Source organism: Panthera leo, chromosome D1, assembly GCF_018350215.1.
Source record: "Panthera leo isolate Ple1 chromosome D1, P.leo_Ple1_pat1.1, whole genome shotgun sequence".
NCBI lineage: Eukaryota > Metazoa > Chordata > Mammalia > Carnivora > Felidae > Panthera > Panthera leo.
Window position 1 is genome coordinate 18,792,290 of NC_056688.1, and position 21,721 is coordinate 18,814,010.

Sequence of the window (21,721 nt, forward strand, 5' to 3'; positions counted from 1 at the left end):
ACTTCCTTTTCAAAGAGGGCAGCTGTTTCTGGTCCTTTCGTTATTTTCCTTGGGCAGCGGTTGTGGCGTCTCAGTGAACTTGTAAGCACAGTCTTATCCGAGTATAACCTCTACCCCAGGAATACCACTAGAGCTTTCTTTGAGTTTTATTTTTATTTATTTATTTAGGTTTATTTACTTATTTTGAGAGAGAGGGAGAGAGAGAGAGAGAGAGAGCAGGGCAGAGAGAAAAAAATCCCAAGCAGGCTCCACACTGCCAGCATGGTGCCTGATGTGGGGCTCGAACTCACAAACTGTGAGATCATGACCTGAGCCGAAATTGAGAGTCGGACACTTAACTCACTGAGCCACCCAGGCGCCCCTGCTTTGCTTGAGTTTTACAGGGACACATTGCCCTTTGATCTGTTTAGGTAACCGTATATCAAGAGGGCAAACCAGCAGGAAGACCAAATAAAGGAACTTCACGCTTGGGAATTTGTATGTTGTACCTTTTGCCTCCGTGCAGATACGCAGATATCTTAGGGGAAAGGACCGGCTTATCTTATTTTAGATAATTACACGTCTGGTGTCAGGGAATTTCAGGCTATTTGGAGGATTTCCCCCTAGGATTTCCCATAATATGTGAGAGCGTAATCTGACCTCTCTGCGAATAATGGCATCCATTTGTTCAATAACGCGTGGCAGCCTGGGAGCAGCAAGAGTCAGGAAGACCAATGATCTATTTAATCCAGAGCTGGAGACGGGCAAGACAGGACAGTGGGAGGGCTATGGGGGAGGGACTCAGAGGTTCCCGGTAAAGCATCACGAACGGGTGTTCCGTGAGGCCGGGTGAGGCCAGGTGACCGCGCTCACAGATGGGAGCAAGCCTCTGCATTTTCATTCCAGTGAGGGCAAAGAGAACCGGAAGTAGTGGAAGGCAAAGGAGCGGAAGCTTGTAGGTGGCCTGCCTTTCGGAAACGGGAGGTCCAAGTATGGATTGTGAAAGAGAATTGGGAGAAGAGTTCCAGCTCTTTCTCTCTCTAGATACTGCCTGCTGCTTTTGTTTAGGAAAGAATAATAGAGGTGAGCTCTGTCTCAAAATAATCTGAGTCAAGGTCCCTTCCTCTCTGCCTTTTTAAAAATATCTAGCAGCTTTGTTTTAATTTGCATATCCTCTAGGGTAGAGGAAGTACTTTAATCAGTACTTCTAATTGTGGAAAAGCACAGAGAACATGCCACAGCACCCCCACACATACGCACCCAGAGCAGAGCGTCTGATGATCCCACATTGGGACCAAGGCTGCTGGCTTCTCCAGTGCCCTGCTGAGACTCTGGATTGTGGGGCCAAAGTCAAGTCTTCTGTTTTTTTCTCTTGCTTATCTCCTCCTTCCTCCCTTCCTCCTCCCTGCTTGCTTGCTTGCTTTCTTTTTTTTTTTTAACATTTATTTATTTTTGAGACAGAGAGAGACAGAGCATGAACGGGGGAGGGTCAGAGAGAGAGGGAGACACAGAATCTGAAACAGGCTCCAGGCTCCGAGCGGTCAGCACAAGAGCCCGACGCGGGGCTCGAACCCACGGACAGTGAGATCGTGACCTGAGCCGAAGTCGGACGCTTAACCGACTGAGCCACCCAGGCGCCCCTCTTTTTTTCTTTCTTGGAGCACATACTCTTGACAGTTCGTCTCTGAAGGAAGTCTATATCAGAGACTTCATTATCCTGAGAGCCATTGTGAATATGGCCCTGTGCAAAGACAGGTACAGAAGCGAGTCCTGCCTTTCCTTGGTCATCACTGTGTCCTCCCTGTGAAGCTCTCCTCCCTGTTCTTCTAGTTATTTCCCCCACATGTTGAATGGTCTGCCTGGCCTGGGGTCTTGGGAGAGTTAGGAAACCTGGGGCAGATTCATCGTCCTTCCAGCTATTGTTTGGGGCCTTATTTGGGGCGGGGGGGGGGACCCCGGTTCAGAGATTCTTCTCGAGGGAGTTTGATCTAGTCAGCGTTACAGTTTTTAAATAGCCTTTGTACCGTGGTCTACAGGTTCCATGCAGCAAGGTTCAGGTCAGCTGGGAGCCCTGTAGGACAAAAAGAAATCTAAGATGTGGCCTTTAAAGCATCTGTACTTTCTCTAGGAGGCTCAGACACGTTATGGTGAACAATAGATTACAGTGAATAAAAGGCACCACTGTGTCAAGTCACGAGAGTGATTCCAAAATCCACCCACCCAAAGCAGCTTTGTACCTTTGTTTGAAACTCAGATAAAATTCATACGAAAGGCTTGAAATTGAACACTGCGCAGATACATTGCCTGGGTTGGGAGAAGGGTGGAGAGCTTTGGGGGGGAGGGCTTCCTGGAAGAGGTGCCTTGAACTTGACCTCAGAAGATGAATAGGATTTCGAAGTGCAGATCAGAGTGCATGCAGGGAGCATCCCTGCAGAGGGGTGCTCTGTTGACAGAGCACGGGGAGTGGGGGAGCAGTGAGCTCTGTGTTTCTGAAGGACCTCGGCGAGATCGGTACGCGTGGGAAAGAGTTTGTGAAGGACCCTCACGGAACGTGACTTTGCACTGGTTGGATGATTCCCGATTGCATGGACGGGTGACGACAGCACAGGATGGACAGAAACAGAGAGGGCAGGGTCCGTTAGCAAGGCTAGACTCACTGGCGCCTCAGGTGGTTTCTTCTAGAGCTGTTCTGAGCACGTACCGTCCTGGGGACACACAGTCTTTCATTCTCTGGGGCTCATAACTTGGGGCCAGAAACTCACTGACAGCCTCGAGCAGTCCATTGCTTTATTGATTCCGAAATAGCCCGCCTTTTACTTTTTCTTGTTTTCATTCTTCTCAAGCATGGCCGAGGCTTGCCTGGAACCCAACCCAGGGCGCCTGAAAGAGACCAGTGAGAAACTTGACAAAAGAGTATCCTGGGTAGACCCCACCTTCATGCCCTTCAACTCCCGTTGGCTGTCCGCACAGAAGAACCTCCATTTGTCCAACGGTTAAATGTGGTGATGGTAGCAACTGCTCTTTTTCCTCTAGGGGTGTTGATCCCTATGACAAGCCGAACACCATCTACGTCGAGCGGCACGAGCCCTCTGGCTACTCCACGGTGTTCCGAAGTACAGATTTCTTCCAGTCCCGGGAGAACCAGGAAGTGATCCTGGAGGAAGTGAGAGACTTTCAGCTCCGGGACAAGTACATGTTTGCTACCAAGGTGGTGGTAAGTTGCAGGCACTAAGGAATGAAGTCCCTTTGAGTTTCCTTTCTGAGGTTTGGCATGCTGTGATACAGCAGGTGAGTTTACGCAAGCAGGGACTGGATTGGGGCGCCCACGGGAGCTCGACTGAGGGGCACTGGACGTAGATGAACCTTCCCGTGGGGCTTGGACGGTCCCGGGAGGCTGGAGGAGGTGGAGACGCTTAGACAACCACTCAGGGTGTCTGTGGGGCCTTGGAATTTGTCTCCTGGTAGCAAAGCCTCCTTGTGAAACACGTGCTTCTTTGATGGGGCTCCTGGGTGGCTCAGTCGGTTAAGCATCCGACTTCGGCTCAGGTCACGATCTCGCGGTTCATGACTTCAAGCTCCGCGTCGGGCTCTGTGCTGACAGCTCAGAGCCTGGAGCCTGCTTCGGATTCTGTGTCTCCCACTCTCTGCTCCTCCCACACTCACGTTCTGTCTCTCTCTTTCTCTCTCTCTCTCAAAAATAAACAAACAGTTAAAAAATTAAAAAAACAAACAAACAAACACAAACCTAAACACACGTTTCTTTGACATCCCAATTAAAAGAACACAGAAAGGAGAGGTGGGGCTCAGTGGTGATTTTCTTTCATCTCGCTGCCTGATTCCTTTCACATTAGGGTGATGTCTTTGGGAATTCTGGACACATGTTAATTGCCATGGCTAATAGAATGTGTAGTCACTGGCTAGTGGGAGTTAATGCTCGAAGAAAAGCAGTGATTCAGCTTCCAGCTGTCAGTAAGTAGCTTAACTTCTCAGCCTTTGGGAAAACCGTCCCCTCGATTTGATGTGTTGGATGGAGCCAGATGCTGGAATGGAGGGCTTGCTCATTTAAAGGCAGAGTTGATTTCTTAACAGGGCTTGCTTTGCCGTTGTGTCAAATTGTAGGTTGCAACCGTACTGCCCTTGTGTAAAGGAAGAACCTGCCCTGACCCAGAGCAGGCTGGGCTGCTCTTTCTGGAGTGCAATAAACTTATTTTCTCAATGGCGGCCATTCCCTCCTTGACCTCAGGCTCTGACCATGGCCGCTGGCAGGCACTTTCCTTTCCATCACACTTGACCTTAGGGACTAAGATCAGGTGTAATATTCTCCTCCAGGTTCTCACTTACTTGTATGATCGGTAGCTGGCCAGGCAGAAGCAGGCCACCCCACCTTGGGAGGACTCCGGGGTGGAGAGAGGACATCTCCCGCAAGGAAAGCAGAGAGTAAAGGTTGAGGTGAGAAGATGTGGGTGGCTAGAGGCAAGATAGAGTCCCCATTACCTACTTTGCAAAATGGTTTTATTTTTATGTTTTTAAACACTTATTCATTTTTTTGAGAGACAGAGACAGTGCAAGCAGGGGAGGGACAGAGAGAGAGGGAGACACAGAATCCAAGGCAGGCTCCTGGCTCTGAGCTGTCAGCCCAGAGCCCGACGCGGGGCTCGAACTCACAGAGTGTGAGATCATGACCTGAGCCAAAGTCGGATGCTTCACTGACTGAGCCACCCAGGCGCCCCTGCAAAACCACTAAAATTATGGCAGTTTTTCTTCTGTCAGGCTGTTTGCATTGGGTCACTTGCTGGTCCTTCCTTTCCTGCCTTGCCTGTCACTTTCTCTCACACATGCACAGTGGCCACTAGGCAGGCACCCTTGGATTGTCCTGGGCAGAGGTGTGGTGAGGGGAGCTCAGGGTGAGAAACCAGGCCTGAGAATTGATTCCTTGTGACATGTTCTTAGCCCTCCTGAGGTCCCGGATTGTTCCCAGTTTTTCAGGGCTCCTGGATCTTTCCTGTGTGAGTTCCTTGGGCCTGAATTTATTTATATGATTTTAATTTCCTTCTATTGACCGAGTTGGGGCTGAGGTGGAGCGCTATTTTACGTCCCTCTCACCCCTATTATTTCTGGATCTCACACCCAAGAGCTGAAGTTATATCCCAGCTGGAACTTTCTGTGCTCTCCACGCGGACCTAACAACTATGTCTGTTCTCTCTCGACATAGCTGCTTTGCAGACTGCTGGCAGCAAGTTTACTGTTGGTCCTGGCCAGTGGTCAGATGAGAGGCCGTGTCTGTTTTGTTCATCACTGATGGAGTACCCAGCATGCTGCTCGGTGCTTGATCCAGAGCAAGCGTACAATAGTTGAATGAATGACATCTTCGCCTGTCTAGTTTAGAAAGCATAGGCCAGTAGATTATTTTTGGTGGGGTAGGGGGTGTTAAATGATCGGTATTTTCATTGTCAACTCTCAGCTCTCTGCATGGCTTGATGGTGAGCCACCAGGTTCCGAGGTCAGTGGTGTTAGCTCGAGGCTCTAGGTCAGGGGCAGATGAAGTCGGCCACCCCATGGAAGCGTTTCTCAAATGGCGGTCTTAGGAGCACGCACAGCACCGTCACACAGGGGCACGTATTCCAAATGCAGATGGCCGGACCCAAATGCATTATTTTCTGAGCATTCCTAGGCTGCCGAAGAATCTCCAACATTCGAGAAGCTCTTCCCTGAGGCCTTCTGTCTGCAGATGCTTTCGATAATAGTCCATTCTGTTGTCCAAGGAACATTGTAGATTGGATGGGTTGATGAGGGAAGAAACACAACTGGCAGTGGATGATAAAATGAGTGTTTTCTCCCTTTGAATTCCTTCGTTCTTATTACATTAGACTGTTGAGCCACGAGGATAAACAACATTGGACTTGGTTGGATAACCCTATCAGTGGGAGTGTTGAGGTCTGCAAGTATAACTTCTTATCTGGGGTGTACTTAGCACTCGGGCTGCCTGGGTGTGGGGAATTCTGAGTGACCTTAATATTAAATTGATTCAAATCAAATCACGGAGCTAATTGGAAAACCACAGAAAATTGGTCTCGGATGATTAACTCTCTTGCTTTTCTCCAGTACCATGAATGATTACAATTCTCTGCCAGTTAGCTTTTTAGAACACGTGGGGACAGCCATCTGGATTCTGGACTGAAGCTGGTATCTGACTCTTCAGCATCCGCTGGTGCCTTGTTGGCCTGGATCTTACGTCATATGTGCTTTTGGTCTGATGGCCTTTGATGTATGTGTTTTTATAGTTTACGTATTTATTTTCTTTTTTCATTTATTTTTGAGAGAGAGACAGTGTGAGCAGGGGAGGGGCAGGGAGAGAGGGAGAGAGAGAAAATCCCAAGCAGGCTCTGTGCTGTCAGCGCAGAGCCCGATGTGGGGTTCCAGTTCAGGAAACCGTGAGATCGTGAGCTGAGCTGAAACCAAGAGTCGGACGCTTAACCGACTGAGCCACCCAGGTGCCCCTCCTTTCATATCTTTTTTAACCTAAATTTAATTTTTATTCCTTGTTTTTTGGCACAAAGTTCACTTACTTGTCTTCATAGTCCACCTCACAATGATAGGCCGTTAAAGCAGCATCGAGATACTTCTGCAAACCAACTTCGGTTTGTTAACTTGGCAATCTGTAGCTGTTAGGTTCTTGCCGGTAGATATCGACAGTTGCCAGAATGTGGGAGGTGGGTGACAGCTAGCTGCTCCTCTGTAGGTTCACCACCAGCTCACCGTGGTCCAAGCCAGGTTCAGACCTTTCTGGCACAAATGTGTATCAGTAAGCAAAGACCCACTCTGTATGGGCTTGATGGTATTTCCTCTGTTCTTACAGGTGATGCAGACACAATGTTCTAGAGCAGGGATTGGCAAACTATGGCCCTTCCCTTGTTTTTGTCAATAAAGTTTTATTGAAACAGCTATTGCATTTGCCCCCATGTTGTCTGTCACTGCTTTCATGTTACAGTGGCAGAATTGAATAGTTGCATGGAGGCAGGATGGCAGACAAAGTCTAAAATATTTCTCTATGGATCTTTACAGAAAACTGACCCTTGTTGTGGAGGCAAGATTCTGTTACCCTTTGAGTTGGCATCAGGCAACTGGAATCCTCTAGCTTGATAAGTCATAGGCATTACCCCTAAAAGTTTAGGTTACGGGCCTCCTTAAATTGTTATGTCCTGTTCATGCCAACGTATATGTATCTTTAGGATATTATCGCCAATTCAAATACCTTGCATGCTGCTGATCTCCCAAGACGGCTCATTTGTACTTCTGCTATTCTGACCGACCAACCACTAATTTCGCTATTGAAAACCAGTTTCTAATGCTCATTATGCTAATTTAAAGTCTCTAAGGATGATAGAGATAATGAGAAAACTTAGGAATTGTCTCAGGATTGTGGGCTTCTCTATGAGAAGTTAGCTGACCATAGTTGCGGCGTGAATTTTAGGATGACTGTCCGAAACCAAGCTATCGACAAATTATTTTAATCATAACATTACTTCAGTGCGCGTAAACATAACGCTAGGTATAAGCACTTAATGCTTATAACTTAAGCGCAGCAGTAAAACCCAAACACATTTACAGATTGTAAATAAAACTATAATACCAAGAAGTTTAAAGTTAATTTTTATAACACCTTTATTGAGATATAATTCTATGCCATAAATTCCCCCTTTCATTTTTTTATTTTTTTATTTTATTTTTTGTGTGTTTTAACTAATTTTTTTTTTATTTTTTTTTTTAACGTTTATTTATTTTTGAGACAGAGAGAGACAGAGCATGAACGGGGGAGGGTCAGAGAGAGGGAGGCACAGAATCTGAAGCAGGCTCCAGGCTCTGAGCTGTCAGCACAGAGCCTGACGCGGGGCTCAAACTCACGAACTGTGAGATCATGACCTGAGCCGAAGTCGGACGCTTAACCGACTGAGCCACCCAGGCGCCCCAAATTCCCCCTTTTAAAGTATACAGGTTGTCAGTATATTCACAAGGCTGGGTAATGCTTATTGTTACCTGATTCCAGAACAGTTTCATCACCCTCTTACTCCCATTCTTTTCTCCTTGCCTCCCAGCCTCTGGCAGCCACATATCAATTTCCTGCCTTATAGAATTGCCTGTTCTGAACTTTTTTTTTAAGTTTTATTTTTATTTATTTGAGAGAGACAGCGCGAGTGGGGGAGGGTGGAGAACTCCGACCAGGTTCCCTGGAAAGCCTGAAGCTCGAATTCATGAAACCAAGAGTCGGGTGCATAATCGACTGAGCCACTGGGCGCCCCGCCTGTTCTGGACATTTTGTGTAAAGAGAATCTTATCCTATGTGATCTTTGGTAACTGTTTTCTTTCCTAGTATAATATTGTCAGATTTCAGCTGGGTTTATTGAGGATGATCAGAATTCATGTGTTTTTAGGTTCATTGCCAGTTCAAATCTCTTGTTCAGCCCCTCTGGGGAATTTTTTTTCTTGTGAGTCATTGTACTTTTCCACTCAAGAATTTCCATTTATATAATTTCTATATCTCTATGGATATTCTTTCTTTGGTGAGATAGTGTTCTCATACTTTCCTTTAAGTTTTGTGACATGGTTCCCTTTAATTTAAAAAAAAATTTTAATATAATTTATTATCAAATTGGTTTCCATACAATGTCCCGTGTGCATCCCAACAGTGCCCTCCTCCATGCCCATCACCCACTTTCCCCTCTCCCCTACCCCACATCAACCCTCAGTTTGTTCTCAGTATCCAAGAATCTCTTATGGTTTGCCTCCTTCCCTCTCTGTTTGAAACTATTTTTTCCTCTTCCCCTCCCCCATGGCCCTCTGTTAAGTTTCTCAAGATCCACATATGAGTGAAGACATATGGTATCTGTTTTTCTCTGAATGACTTATTTCACTTAGCATAATACCCTTCAGTTCCATCCACCTTGTTGCAAATGGCACGATTTCATTCTTATTGCCAAGTAGTATTCCATGGTATATATTAACCACATCTTCTTTATCCATTTGCCGGTTGATGGACATTTAGGCTCTTTCCATCATTTGGCTATTGTTGAGAGTGCTGCTATAAACATTGGGGTACAAGTGCCTCTGTGCGTCAGCACTCCTGTATCCCTTGGATAAATTCCTAGCAGTGAAAAAAAATTTTTTTTAAGTCTATGTATTTTTGAGAGAAAGGCAGAGCAAGCAGGGGAGGGGCAGAGAGAGAGGGTGAGAGAGAATCCCGAGCAGGCTTCACAATGTCAGCATGGAGCCCATTGCAGGACTTGAGCTCATGAACCTGTGCCGAAACCTGTGTCGGATGCTGAACTGACTAAGCCACCCACGCGCACCTCCTTTCATTTTTTTGAACTTATTTATAATAAGGATTTAAATTTTTGTCTCTAAATCCAATATCTGGCCTTCCTCAGGAATGGTTTTCACTGACTGTTGTGTGTGTGTGTGTGTGTGTGTGTGTGTGTGTGTGTGTGTGTGTGTATGGGCCATACTTTGCTATTTGCTTGTCTTGTCATTTTTTTGGTTGAAAGTAAGACATTTTAGATGATATAATGTGGCAGCCCCTCAAGGCAGGATTTTTTTGTTGTTGCCTTTTGGTATTGTTATTGTTGCCTATCTTTGTTTTGTTTGTGAGTTCCCTGCATTCATTTTGTAGTGTTTGTATTTTTCATTGTGGAGGTCTATGAAATGTTTGATAATTAGGTTTAGCGATCTGCTAATGATTGAATAGAGATTTTTTTAATGTTTATTTATTTTTGAGAGAGAGATAATGAGCAGGGGAGGGGCAGAGAGAGAGAGAGAGGGAGAGAGAGAATTCCAAGCAGGCTCAGCACTGTCAGGGCAGAGCCCGATGCAGGGCTCGAACTCACCAACTGTGAAATCGTTACCTGAGCCGAAATCAAGAGTCGGACACATAACCAGCTGAGCCACTGAGGCGCCGCTAGAGATTTTCTTAAATACTTTGAACTTTCTGGTAGCTTTTGCTAAGGGCCACTGAGCATGGGTTGGGGGCCTGCTCTCAGTGCCATCTACAACTCTGCCTTAGCCTTCGGTTCCTGTTCCCGTAGAGCCCGAAGTTACTAGCCAGCCGCGAGAGATCAGGCCCTTTTCGCTTCAACCCTCATCATACAGCTCGTAGATGCGTGTGTGTGAACTCGTAGATGCCCCGGGATATTTCACACCTTATCAGAGCCTCTTACAGGCATCTGCTTCCCCCGGTTTTCCTTCCACGCTTTTTAGTTAGCCTTTCGGTAGCTCTGAGTGGTCCAGCAGCTGTGATGTTAAACCTTTGCCAGTTGTCACTGTTTTCCGTAAATGACCTGGCTGTAGGTGTGTTTGTGCAGCGAGTGGAGTCAGTGATATGAACAGAAGGCCTGGGGATGCAGTTTTGAAGCAAGCCATGGGAGTAGTCTGTGCTCTCCGGGGACCGCTAGGCTGCTGGTTTTCACAGTTAGGTTTCCACGGCTACCACAGAGAGAGAAGGGGACGGGACTGAGGCCACGAAGTCGTCTCTATCGCTGTGCTTCAGTCACGCTGCTTGAGTAAGTGCTCCTTGTGTTTTGGTGAGCCTTTATTTAATTTTTAGAACTCTGAGAAAGTTGACGTGGAGAGTTTTCTGTCAGCGTTCCTGCTGCCTTTCAGACACGAGCGGAGTTTGAGAGTTCTTCCTCTGACGTGCCGGACGTGCCTCTGATGAATATTAGCTTCGTGAAACTTTTTATAATTGTAGGCGTGTTCAAATGTGCACGAAAGAACAGTTTATACCGATAGGATCTCCTCCGCAGGTGCTGTCATTCGGCCTTAGTATTATTTATATTTTTGCGATGTTTGCTTTATTACATTTGCTAATCTCTTTTCATGGGTGTCTTGGAATATTTTAAAGCAAATCTTAACTATATGTATACAATATATATAAACTCTTATCTGTAAATATTTCAGGATAAACAACATTAACGCGGACGATGATGTTTCCCTGAAACTTTGTTACTGCTCCGAAGGAGAAGGTGGCCGTAAATGCTGTAGCCCGAGAGCTTCTGAATTGGTGTCCATCATGTGCCTTGGGGTCCCTCATTCTCTGGCCACTTTTCTCTGTGAAACTGTGAATTGAATAGCTCACTGTGACATCCTTTGGCCTTTACTCAGCAAGAATGCATCATTTATTTAGATCTTTTCTTGCTCTTTTCTCCTTGATGTCTCATTTCCTTTTTTTGCTTTTTTTTAAATGTTTATTCATTTTTGAGAGAGAGAGAGAGAGAGAGAACGAGTGGGGGAGGAGCAGAAAGAGAGGGAGATACAGAATCCAAAGCAGGCTCCAGGCTCTGAGCTGTCAGCACAGAGCCCAACGCGGGGCTCAAACCCACAAACCACAAGACCATGACCTGAGCCAACATCGGACGCTTAACCGACTGAGCTGCCGAGGCACCCCTCCTTTTTTTGCTCTTGACCTAATCTCAAACATGAATGGAAGAGCGCCCTCTGAAATTCAGATTATTCAGATACACATTTATTTTTCCTTGTCAGAATGAAAACACTAAGTGAAAAAAAATCATCGTAAATTCTCAGACCCTATAATATTGGCAATAAGTTGAAACATTTAAGTAACCTCGGATGCTGGTGAAAGTGTTTGTGTTGGGAGATGCGTTAACTGTGGGCTTTTCAGGAAGGCTATTTCTTCCGTCAAAAATGAAAATTTTGACCTAGGAGCTTTAAGAATGGCATCCTACATATATTCTTATGTAGTTCTGAAAAAGGGAATATATACAAGCATAGTCACCGAAAAGTACTTCTGGAGATAACACCAGTGCCCGTGAGCTGTTAAATGGAAGATGTCTAAGAGCCTCTGTTAACGAAAAAAGTTGAATTGCATAGCAGTATTTTTATCACTATCTACTCTGTATATAGAAAATAAAATTGCATGTATCCAGTTTGCATTGTGTTTGGATACTGGTAACAGACTAGAAATGAAAGTGGCTTAATGAAGACAGAGGCTTCTTTTTCTCGCATCAGTGCTGCCTCGAGGTTGGCAATCTAAGGCTGGTATGTCGGTGCCCTGCTGTCATGGGGGACCCAGCCCTCTCTCTTCCTTTTTCACCAACCTGGCTAATGATTTCCATTCTCAAGGTTCCCTCTTGGTCCGAGACATCTGTAGTAGCCTTTAAGTCTTTATGGGAGTTAGGAAGAGTGAGGACAGGTAGAAAGGCCAAAGTAAGACCGCTTCCAGCTGATTCCATCCCTTTAAGCAGCCTTCCGAGAAAGCCAATACCACGTTTCTGTTTATACCCATCGATTAGCACACAGTCACATGGCCACATGAGATTACGCACAAGGCAGAGAACCCTAGTGGTTTATTTGGGGTGGCAGTCAAGGTCCTGGTGCTAAGGAGAAAGGAATCATGGGTGTTGGGTAAGTGTCGCCGGGTCTGTCACTATATAAATATGCTTTCAGGCATGATGGCACAGAATACTTCTATAAGCACCCATGAGAGCCCGTTACCACTGGGTACCCTGGGGAGCAGAGTAGGAGGAGAGAGTGAGGGGAGGGAGAGTGTCTGCATTTTACCTTCTATCCGGCTGTACTGTTGGCTATTTCTTTCTCAGGAGCACGTTTTACTTCTACAATTGTGGTAAAGAGAAACTCAACAACCACAGAAACCCGTGGTTCATTAAGGAAAGTATTAGATCATCTATCTGATAATCCATAGTGTGCCACAGTTTCATTGTTAATGTGTTTCTTGGTGGCAGGAAAGTATTACGGTAACTCCTTAAGAGGACCTGAGGAGCAAGCTGGAATGTCCAGGCTTAGGAATCATCATGGTCCCAGAAGGAAGTGGGACAGATGTATTTTGAGGTTTCTTGTGACCTTTGTATTCTGTGACTTACTGCATTTATGGAGTAAGACTGGGCTTGGTATGAGTTCCCAATTCTCCTGCTGACCAACAGCTGGCATTAAGAACGCTTACCGGGGGCGCCTGGGTGGCTCAGTCGGTTAAGCGTCTGACTTCGGCTCAGGTCATGATCTCACACTTCGTGGGTTTGAGCCCCGCGTCGAGCTCTGTGCTGACGGCTCAGAGCCTGGAGCCTGCTTCAGATTCTGTGTCTCCCTCTCTCTCTGCCCCTCCCCCACTCGCTCTCTGTCTCCCTCTCTCTCAAAATTAAATAAACATTAAAAAAAAAAAAAAAAAAGAACGCTTACCTGATGATGGGCCCTGGTGTCACTGAGAAAAGTGGCTCCTTTCTAAGGTATAACCACAGTAGGAAGTAGTAAAACATAAAGCATAAAATAAAAGTGTGTGTTTCACTGACATTTGTGTATTCGTGTATATTAATAGGGATTTATATAGGGTAACTTAAATGAATCCTCTGACCTTTATAAATAGCTATAAAATTTTATTGACTCAAAGAGGGCTTTTGGAATTTATGCCTAATGGTTTTGCTGGGCACTGTTTCCTCATTCAGGTAATACGTTCTGTGTTTTTAACGATCCTGTCGTTTCCTGTGGCCCCATACAGAGTACAAGCCATTAACATGGTTTCCAGTGTGCCATTTTGGAAAGGCGGTGTTTTGCGCCTCCGTACCTGGCTTCTGTAAAACAAACTATTTTCAACCATTTGTTCGGGGTGTGGTTTGAACATATGAGTATATATATGGCTCCGATGAATCAAGAATAACTTCGTGTCCAGCGGCTTGCTTTTCCAGCGGTGTTTATTGGGCGTATATTGGCACAGGGGATTCAGTTGTTACAGTTAAGAGCAATTGGTATGTTTCTTACTCTGTAGGAGTTTAAAGTCTGTAATAAACAGTAGCAACATAGCCAAAGGTAAACGAAGCCAAATTAACCCCTTCTGGCTGGGGAATCCCACCGTTCCGCTGAGCTCAGTCGTCATCTGCGTGATTACGTCCACACGGAGGGCGCGTCTCCATTTCTGTCCGGATAGACGTGCGACATTTGCTGTCAGTGCTCAGTCCCATGCTTTGAGAGCTGGGAAAAAAAAAAACCACCTTGAGCCTCTATAGTGGTTCTCCTTTTTTGAATCATTGACTCATTGGAGAACCTGGTAAAAAGCGTGTATCTCCCTGGTAGGATAAATGACAGCATCTACACAAACTATTCGCATATGTGTTTACAAGGTTCCTGGACCATTGAATCCCGTCGACAGAGAAGTCCTGATGCTGAGCAGCTTCTCATTTTCATAGATGAATAAGCTGAGACCTGGAGAAACTGACCTGAGTGAATTCCTGATAGTGATTTCATGCACATTTTCAAGATTCCACAGCTGCACTTTGGTGTCTCTAAAACACAGTGCGTTGTGGCCAATGTCCTGTGGAAATGCCCGGTGCTCTACCCAAGAAAACACATCCTGGCAAAAACGTTCATCAGTGAGAAGTGTTAAAAGATTGAAAAGTAGGAGCAGTGAAGGTTTCCTCAACTCTGTGCAAGTTAAAGCCAGGTGTCACCGAGAAAAAGTGACTCCTTTCTTTTTTCTTTTTTTTTTTTTTTTAAAGTTCATTTCTTTTGAGAGAGAGAGTGAGAGAGCACAAGCAGGTGAGAGGCAGAGAGAAGGAGAGACAGAATCTTAAGCAGGTTCTACGCCATCAGTGCAGAGCCCCATGTGGGGCTTGAACTCATGATCCGTGAGATCTCGACCTGAGCCGAGATTAAGAGTCAGACACTTAACCGACTGAGCCGCCCAGGTAGCCTGAAAAGTGGCTCCTTTTTAAGGTACAACCACAATGGGAAGTAATAACATATAAAGTATAAAAGGGTGTGTTTCACTGACATCTGTGTATTCATATATATTTATAGGGGTATAAATAGGGTAATCTAAATGAATCCTCTGACCTTTAGAACCTGTAACCTGAAAATAGGGAAAGAACAGGGAATAAGTTAAAAAAAATTTTTTTTTTAATGTTTAAGAGAGAGAGAGAGAGGGAGAGACAGAGCGTGAGTAGGGGAGGGGCAGAGAGAGAGGGAGACACAGAATCTGAAGCAGGTTCCAGGCTCTGAGCTGTCAGCACAGAGCCCGACGCGGGGCTCGAACCCACGAACCGTGAGATCATGACCTAAGCTGAAGTCAGACACTTAACCGACTGAGCCACCCGGGTGCCCCAATGTGTATTTATTTTTAAGAGAGAGACAGAGTGCGAGCGGGGGAGGGGCAGAGAGCCAGGGAGACACAGAATCGGAAGCAGGCTCCAGGCTCTCAGCTGTCAGCACAGGGCCCGACGCGGGGCTCGAACCCATGAACTACGAGATCATGACCTGAGCTGAGGTTGGATGCTTAACCAACTGAGCCACCTAGGCGCCCCAGGGAATAGGTTTTATATGCGTGGTGTGTGGCTGACCTCACCCTGTGCTGCACTGGGGAGCTGTCGGGGTTAAGCCTCCACCCCCACTCCCAAACCTAGCTTCAGCCACGGGACCATCTTCCCTTCCTCCTTATCTGGTGTTAGGGAGTATCTAGTACCTGTCGGAGACCAGTTGTCTGGGATGAAGGTCATGCAGCCTGAGCCGCGGCCTGAACGCAAACGTTGCAAAAATGTGCATTTGCAGTCACACTGTTTTGTGCTTTTGGTAGAAATAGAGGGGTCTGACTTCTCCGTTTTGCTTCTTCGCTTATTTTGAGAGGCCCGAAACGTGGCACAATTGACATTTCCCCCCTCCTTTTCCTTGGCAGCATCTCCTGGGCAGTCCGCAGCCGTCTTCTGTCCAGCTCTGGGTCTCCTTTGGCCGGAAGCCCATGCGAGCGGCCCAGTTTGTCACAAGACATCCTATTAATGTGAGTGGGGTCCGCTTGGGGGTGGAAAGAAGTGTATCATCCCCATGTAGGGTTCGGGGGAAGGGTGTTGGAGGAATGTCCTTCTGGGTAGGCGTTGGATGGAATCCCCCTGCATTCACTTGCTAGATGGGTCTCTAGAAAGAACCATTATGCTTTGGCCATCTTGGTCTGTTTTCTCCCTCTTCCCTGTTTGAAGCACAACTCAACGGGAGCCTTCATTTGCTTTATGTGGAGAGGGATTGGCGGGGAGGTTTGGGACCGGAGTCCGTGGGCTCAGTGTGCCAGTACTGAAGGATTGGGGAGCTAGTGACCACAGTTATTGATGAGGCACCTGCTGTGTTGCTCACAGATGGCCGGGTTCCAAAACAGGATAAGATTTGGGTCCCACCCCTTTAGAAACACACAGGTTGGACGTGCGGAGAATCGAGCCGAGGAGGAAATCATATGTGGTCAAACGCTTGACTCCCGCATGTGTGTGTTAGCATGTAGAGATCAATAGGGACGATCTGCATCGGCTGGGGTCATCAGAGAGGTGACCACAGGCAGGAGGTGGCATTTAAAAAAAAATTTTTTTTTTTTATGTTTATTCATTTTTGAGAGAGAGAGAGAGAGAGAGAGACAGAACATGAGCGGGGGAGGGGCAGAAAGAGAGGGAGACAGAATCTGAAGCAGGCTCCAGGGTCTGAGCTGTCAACATAGAGCTTGACGTGGGGTTTGAACTCATGGACCATGAGATCAAGACCTGAACCAAAGTTGGGTGCCCAACCGACTGAGCCACCCAGGCTCCAAAGGTGGCATTTTTTTTTTAATGTTTATTTATTTCGAGAAAGAGAGAGAGTGCATGTGCCTGAGTGGGGGAGGGGCAGAGAGAAAGAATCTCAAGCAGGCTCCATGCACAGCCCAACACCAGGCTCTATCCCTTGAGATCATGACCTGAGCCGAAACCAGTCGGACACAACCGACTGAGACGCCCAGGCGCTCCGGGAGGTGGCATTTGAAGGCCTTGCCTTTAGCAGCGGGCGTGGTGGCAGGCTGGTAGCTGAGGTGGAGAACATTCTTATCAATTCTTTGCTTTTTATGGGTTCCGCCTTCCTTTGGTACCTTAGAGACAATGCAAGGAAAGGAAATGCACATTAATGTGTATCGTGCTTTGTACTAATGATAGATCTCCTGGGAAAAAGAGGGAGGAGACATTATTAACTACAAAGAGGTTCTGAGGTCATTTACGGAGTCCGGCGGCCCACTCTTTCGTGCCCCATTTGCCAGTAAGGGGCTTACTCCAGCTACAGGGCATCCTCAGCCCCTCGACAGAGAAAGCTGGCCAAGCCTTCACCAAGCTTTGGAAGCTGTCCATGGGCTCCGGGCCTACACCCGTCCTTGGGACGTTTGGAAGTCATTACTTTAGCGTCCATAAGGAAAGCCCACTACGCGGGTGTGTTTTTTGACTTGTGCGTTTTTTGGTTCTTGATTCCAAAGGAATATTACATCGCAGATGCCTCCGAGGACCAGGTATTTGTGTGCGTCAGTCATAGTAACAGCCGCACCAACTTGTACATCTCGGAGGCAGAAGGGCTGAAATTCTCCCTGTCCTTGGAGAACGTGCTGTATTACAGCCCAGGAGGGGCGGCCAGTGACACGCTGGTGAGGTAAGATGATGAGTCCCTCCCCTGCTTTCTTACATCGCTGCAGCCCCCACCATCACGTTGGGTGTTTTTCAACGTTACCTGAGCATTTGGACTCACCTGGTGAGTTTCTGGAAAGCCCGATGCCTGGCTTGTGGTGCTATTTAACCACTTTGGGGTGTGGCTGGGGTAGGAAGATTAAAACAATTTTTGGGTAATGTTTATTTATTTTGGAGAGACAGAGCACAACTGGGGGAGGGACAGAGAGAGAGAGGGAGACACAGAATCTGAAATAGGCTCTGAGCTGTCAGCACAGAATCCGATGCGGGGCTCGAACTCGAACAGCGAGATTGAGCTGTCAGCACAGAATCCGATGCGGGGCTCGAACTCGGGAACAGCGAGATCACGACCTGAGCCAGAGTCAGACACTTAACTGACTGAGCCACCCAGGCGCCCCTGGGGTATGAAGATGTTAAAAAGCCCTCGGGGGGATTTGGATGTGATGCCAAGGCTGAGCATGTGTCAAGCCCTCCCTGGGTTCCTGTCCTTCAGTTGTCTGGCTTTGCGGTCTCTGAGTCAGTGGGAAGAAGCACTTGGAAAATGTCAAGCTGTCATGGGTAGGCTGGTGTGGGTAGCCATGGGGCCTGGCCTCCAAGTGACTCAGGTTAATTGACATTTTTTTTTTTTTTTCTTACTGTAATTGCAAACATTACTCTGTGGGTGTCTATGGGAAGGGACCCGTCTGGTGAAGCTGGCTGGAGGGCAGCGAGGTCTGGCTCTGAGGCCACGACCACCAGGTCAGAGGGCTTAGGATTGCCGTCCATGGTCTCTCATCAGGCTGGTGATTGATGCGGTCACCACTTCTCTCAACAAGGACACGGCTGCTCTGGGCCAGAGCTTGTTCCAGGCACCGCAGTGAGATCACGTGACCAGTGACGAAAAGTCAAAACAGGGCCCCCGTTCCATGGAGCTTTTGTTCTCACTGGGGGAAGACAGAACATAGACGGATATGTGATTTGCGGGGTGATGGGGAGTGCTGGGAAGCAAAGGGAAGCAAGTTCAGAGGACGGGATTATGAGCGTGTTGTTTCGTATAGGCCGGTCATGGAAGGCTGTTCTAGGACAGTGACATTTCAGCAGGTGCCTGAGTTATGTGAGGGAGGGAAGAGGCAGGTACCTGGGGAAGGGCACTGCAGGCAGAGGGAACAGCATGCAAAGAGGCTGTGAGGTTGGGCACTGTTGGTTTATTTTAGGAGCGGTGAGAAGGCCAGAGTGGATCCAACAGCTGGAGGAGGAGGGAGAGAACCCAAGATATGGGATCTAAGAGAGCAGGGCTCAGATTGTAGAAGGACTTCGAGAGCATGCAGAGAACTTGCTTTTTCTTCTTTCTAAGCGGCATGTGGAGGGTTTTGACCGGAAGATGGACATGGTCTGATTTAACCCCTTACATTTTTTAAAACCATTTTAAACACTGTGAATCGCATTATATAAAGGAGAGCACACGAAACATAAATGGACAGTGTTATCAATAATTTCAGGTGAACACTCCTGTGACTTATCTTTGAAAGAAGCCTTCTGGATGCTGTGTGCAACGCAGACTCTGGAAAGATTCTGGGAAGCAGAATGGGAAGATTCTGGGAAGCAGTGTTAGAGAAATCCAGGCCAAGTGGGGATGGCTGTGGGCTGGGCCCAGGGCAGTAGTGGCGGAGATGAGGGAAATGGGCAAATTCTGATCCTTTGCTGGTAGATTTGCTGCTTGGCTCTGGAGAGTCAGGGGCCCACTGCTGCCTGGGCTGGGCCATTGGCAGAATGATGCCCGGTGCGGAGTCAGGGAGTCAGGGAGGGCTGGGTGAAGGGCAGGTGTTGGGGGAAAAAAGCAAGACTTCGGATCTGGACTCACCAGGTTGGATGTGCCTGTTGGATGCCCACGGGGAGAACTTTCTACGTGGTCTCTGCTAGTGCTTTTCCACTCCCTGTTTCGGCTCTTTTGGAGGTGTGTCCTATTTTATGCCTTACTTTCCGCCCCCCCCAGTATAAACTCACGAGTCATTTATTATTCAGTGTGTGTTAATGTGTTCTAAACCGTTCCTACCATGATTCAGCCTCAGATTTTTCTGGTTTGGTCAGTGGCAGGCTCTTTGGCCTGGTTCCTGTGTCCTTTTTGTTTTCTTTTTAAAATAATTTATCGAGGTGGAATTCACATAACATTAGCTTACGTATTACCCGTTACATACATATCAGATACATATATATCTGATATATATATTAACGTTTAGTTTTGAGAGACAGAGAGTGAGTGGGGGGAGGGGCAGAGAGAGAGGGAGACAGAATCCAAAGCAGGCTCCAGGCTCTGAGCTGTCAGCACAGAGCCCGACGCGGGGCTCGAACTCACGGACCATGAGATCGTGACCTGAGCCGAAGCGGGACGCTCAACCAACTGAGCCACCCAGGCGCCCCTCCTTCCTTTTATTATAATTAAAACTATAAGCCATTATTCCTCAGGCCTTGTATAGATTCTGGGTTTTTTTTGCCCCCCTCACCTTTGAGAGCCTCTGGCTGTGGAGCAGGTAAATCCCAGCTTGCGGAAGGTTTCCTTATCCTCCACATTCGTCAGGTAATCAGGACAGAGATCTCAGGGCAGAGCTGAAGCCAGAAGCCGAGGAGAGCGGCTCCCCAGGAGGCAGTAAGCTCAGTTATGTGACCGTATGTCCCTGTCATATACACGCACGGTCCTTTATTTGGTCACAAAGGTCACTACCGCCCTGCCTGAGCATACGATCCAGTTCGGAAATTGGAAACAGATTTATGTATACACTCACAGACCAACACAGGCTCAGCCTTCTGGTCGCTCTCCTCAGATTTTATCTCACGACTGGAGATCTTCGGATATAAGCTCCGTTGAGTCCGGTTTTGTCACCCGCTTCTCCATCTCAGCAAGATGAAATGGGATAAGGGTGAGTGAGCGGATTAGGTGGGCAGGCTGATTAAGAAAAACAGCACGGCACAAAGCAAAACAAAACACAGCACTTCTGTGGTATTTGAAATGAGTTGTTCTTTGGACGCAATAGGAAGAGTGCCAAAGAACCGATCCTAACTTGCTTTGAGAGCTGGAGAAGGAGTTCCTAACGGGGTGACCCTGGCACTGGGGGGATGGGCAGAGCAGAAATGTCATGGAAAGTGATGTCTGGGTGGAGGACCAGGTGTGGAGAGGCGATGTCAGGCCTGGTGGGGGGCAACTGAGGAGAACCTCAGATGAGGGCGAGGCGGCCTTGGGTTCTGCCGGGAGGGTGGTCGAGTGGCCCTGGTGCGTGGCCGGGGAGCAGGGGCAGCTGCTGTCGTGAGGGCTAACGAGAAGAAATGTAGGAAAATGGATGAACAGAGGGCGCTCGGGGAGAGGTGAGTTGTCGCAGGGCCAAAGGGGAGCCGACAGGACAGTCTGGGGAGCGTGTGAGGCACAGAGGACAGGTTTCTGCTTGGATCCAAGAGCCAAAAATTCCAGGGGAATGACCAGAGGGAACAAGCAGGGCTCTTTTGATGAGAGAAACCCAGACCTCCCGAATGCGTGAAGGAAGCCAGTGGAGCAGCTTCATGATGATGGAAACCAACACCGTATTGCTGAGGCAAACAGAGAGCAGGTAGATGATAGATCTTGAACCGATTTCCAAAGCAGCAACCAAAACATAACTCCAGGAGACCTAAGGAAACCACATGTCAGAATATGTGGTCTCAACACCCGTATCTTACTTAGGATTGTGCTCTGTCTCTCACCCTGAGGTAGCTTTGTCAGTGCTTTTTAAAAATGTTCTTTTTCAGGGGCGCCTGGTGCCTCAGTCGGTTAAGCGTCCGACTTGGGCTCAGGTCATGATCTCATGACCAGTGAGTTCGAGTCCTGGATGGGGCTCTGTGCTGACCGCTCAGAGTCTGCTTCGGATTCTCTCTCTCTCCTCTCTCTCTCTCTTTCTCTGCCCCTCCCCCGCTCACACTCTGTCTCTCTCTGTGTCTCAAAGATGAATAAACATTAAAAAAAAAATTTCAAAAATTTCCTCGTCTGCCTCAGAGCCTGGAGCGTGCTTCTTTCTGTCTGAGGAGGCCAAGCACCCAACCAGCTCAAGATTTATACAGCAGATCATGGAAGAAAGCACTTCTGCGTTTTGTTTTGTTTTGTTTTATTTTGTGTTTAAACAAAGCCCAGTGGCTCAGAACCCTTCTAAATAAAGGACACACTTCCAGTTTTGAAAGCCACGTGTGAAGTCTGGTTAGCGCTTCTCCGTGATCTGTCGCATTTGAATCCTGTGGTACCATTTCAGTGCAGAACTGCTTTCCAGTGAAATCAGTGT

At 47.4% G+C, this 21,721-nt stretch overlaps 1 protein-coding gene across 1 annotated transcript in view; it reads left to right on the forward strand.

The window, feature by feature from the left end:
• SORL1 (sortilin related receptor 1) overlaps positions 1-21,721 on the forward strand; it is a 168,040-nt gene that overhangs the window by 36,871 nt on the left and 109,448 nt on the right. Inside the window, exons 6-8 of the mRNA XM_042903857.1 lie at positions 3,013-3,193; positions 15,662-15,763; positions 17,240-17,409. Of these exons, the coding sequence (XP_042759791.1) occupies positions 3,013-3,193; positions 15,662-15,763; positions 17,240-17,409 (453 nt within the window). The remainder of the gene's footprint in view (positions 1-3,012; positions 3,194-15,661; positions 15,764-17,239; positions 17,410-21,721) is intronic.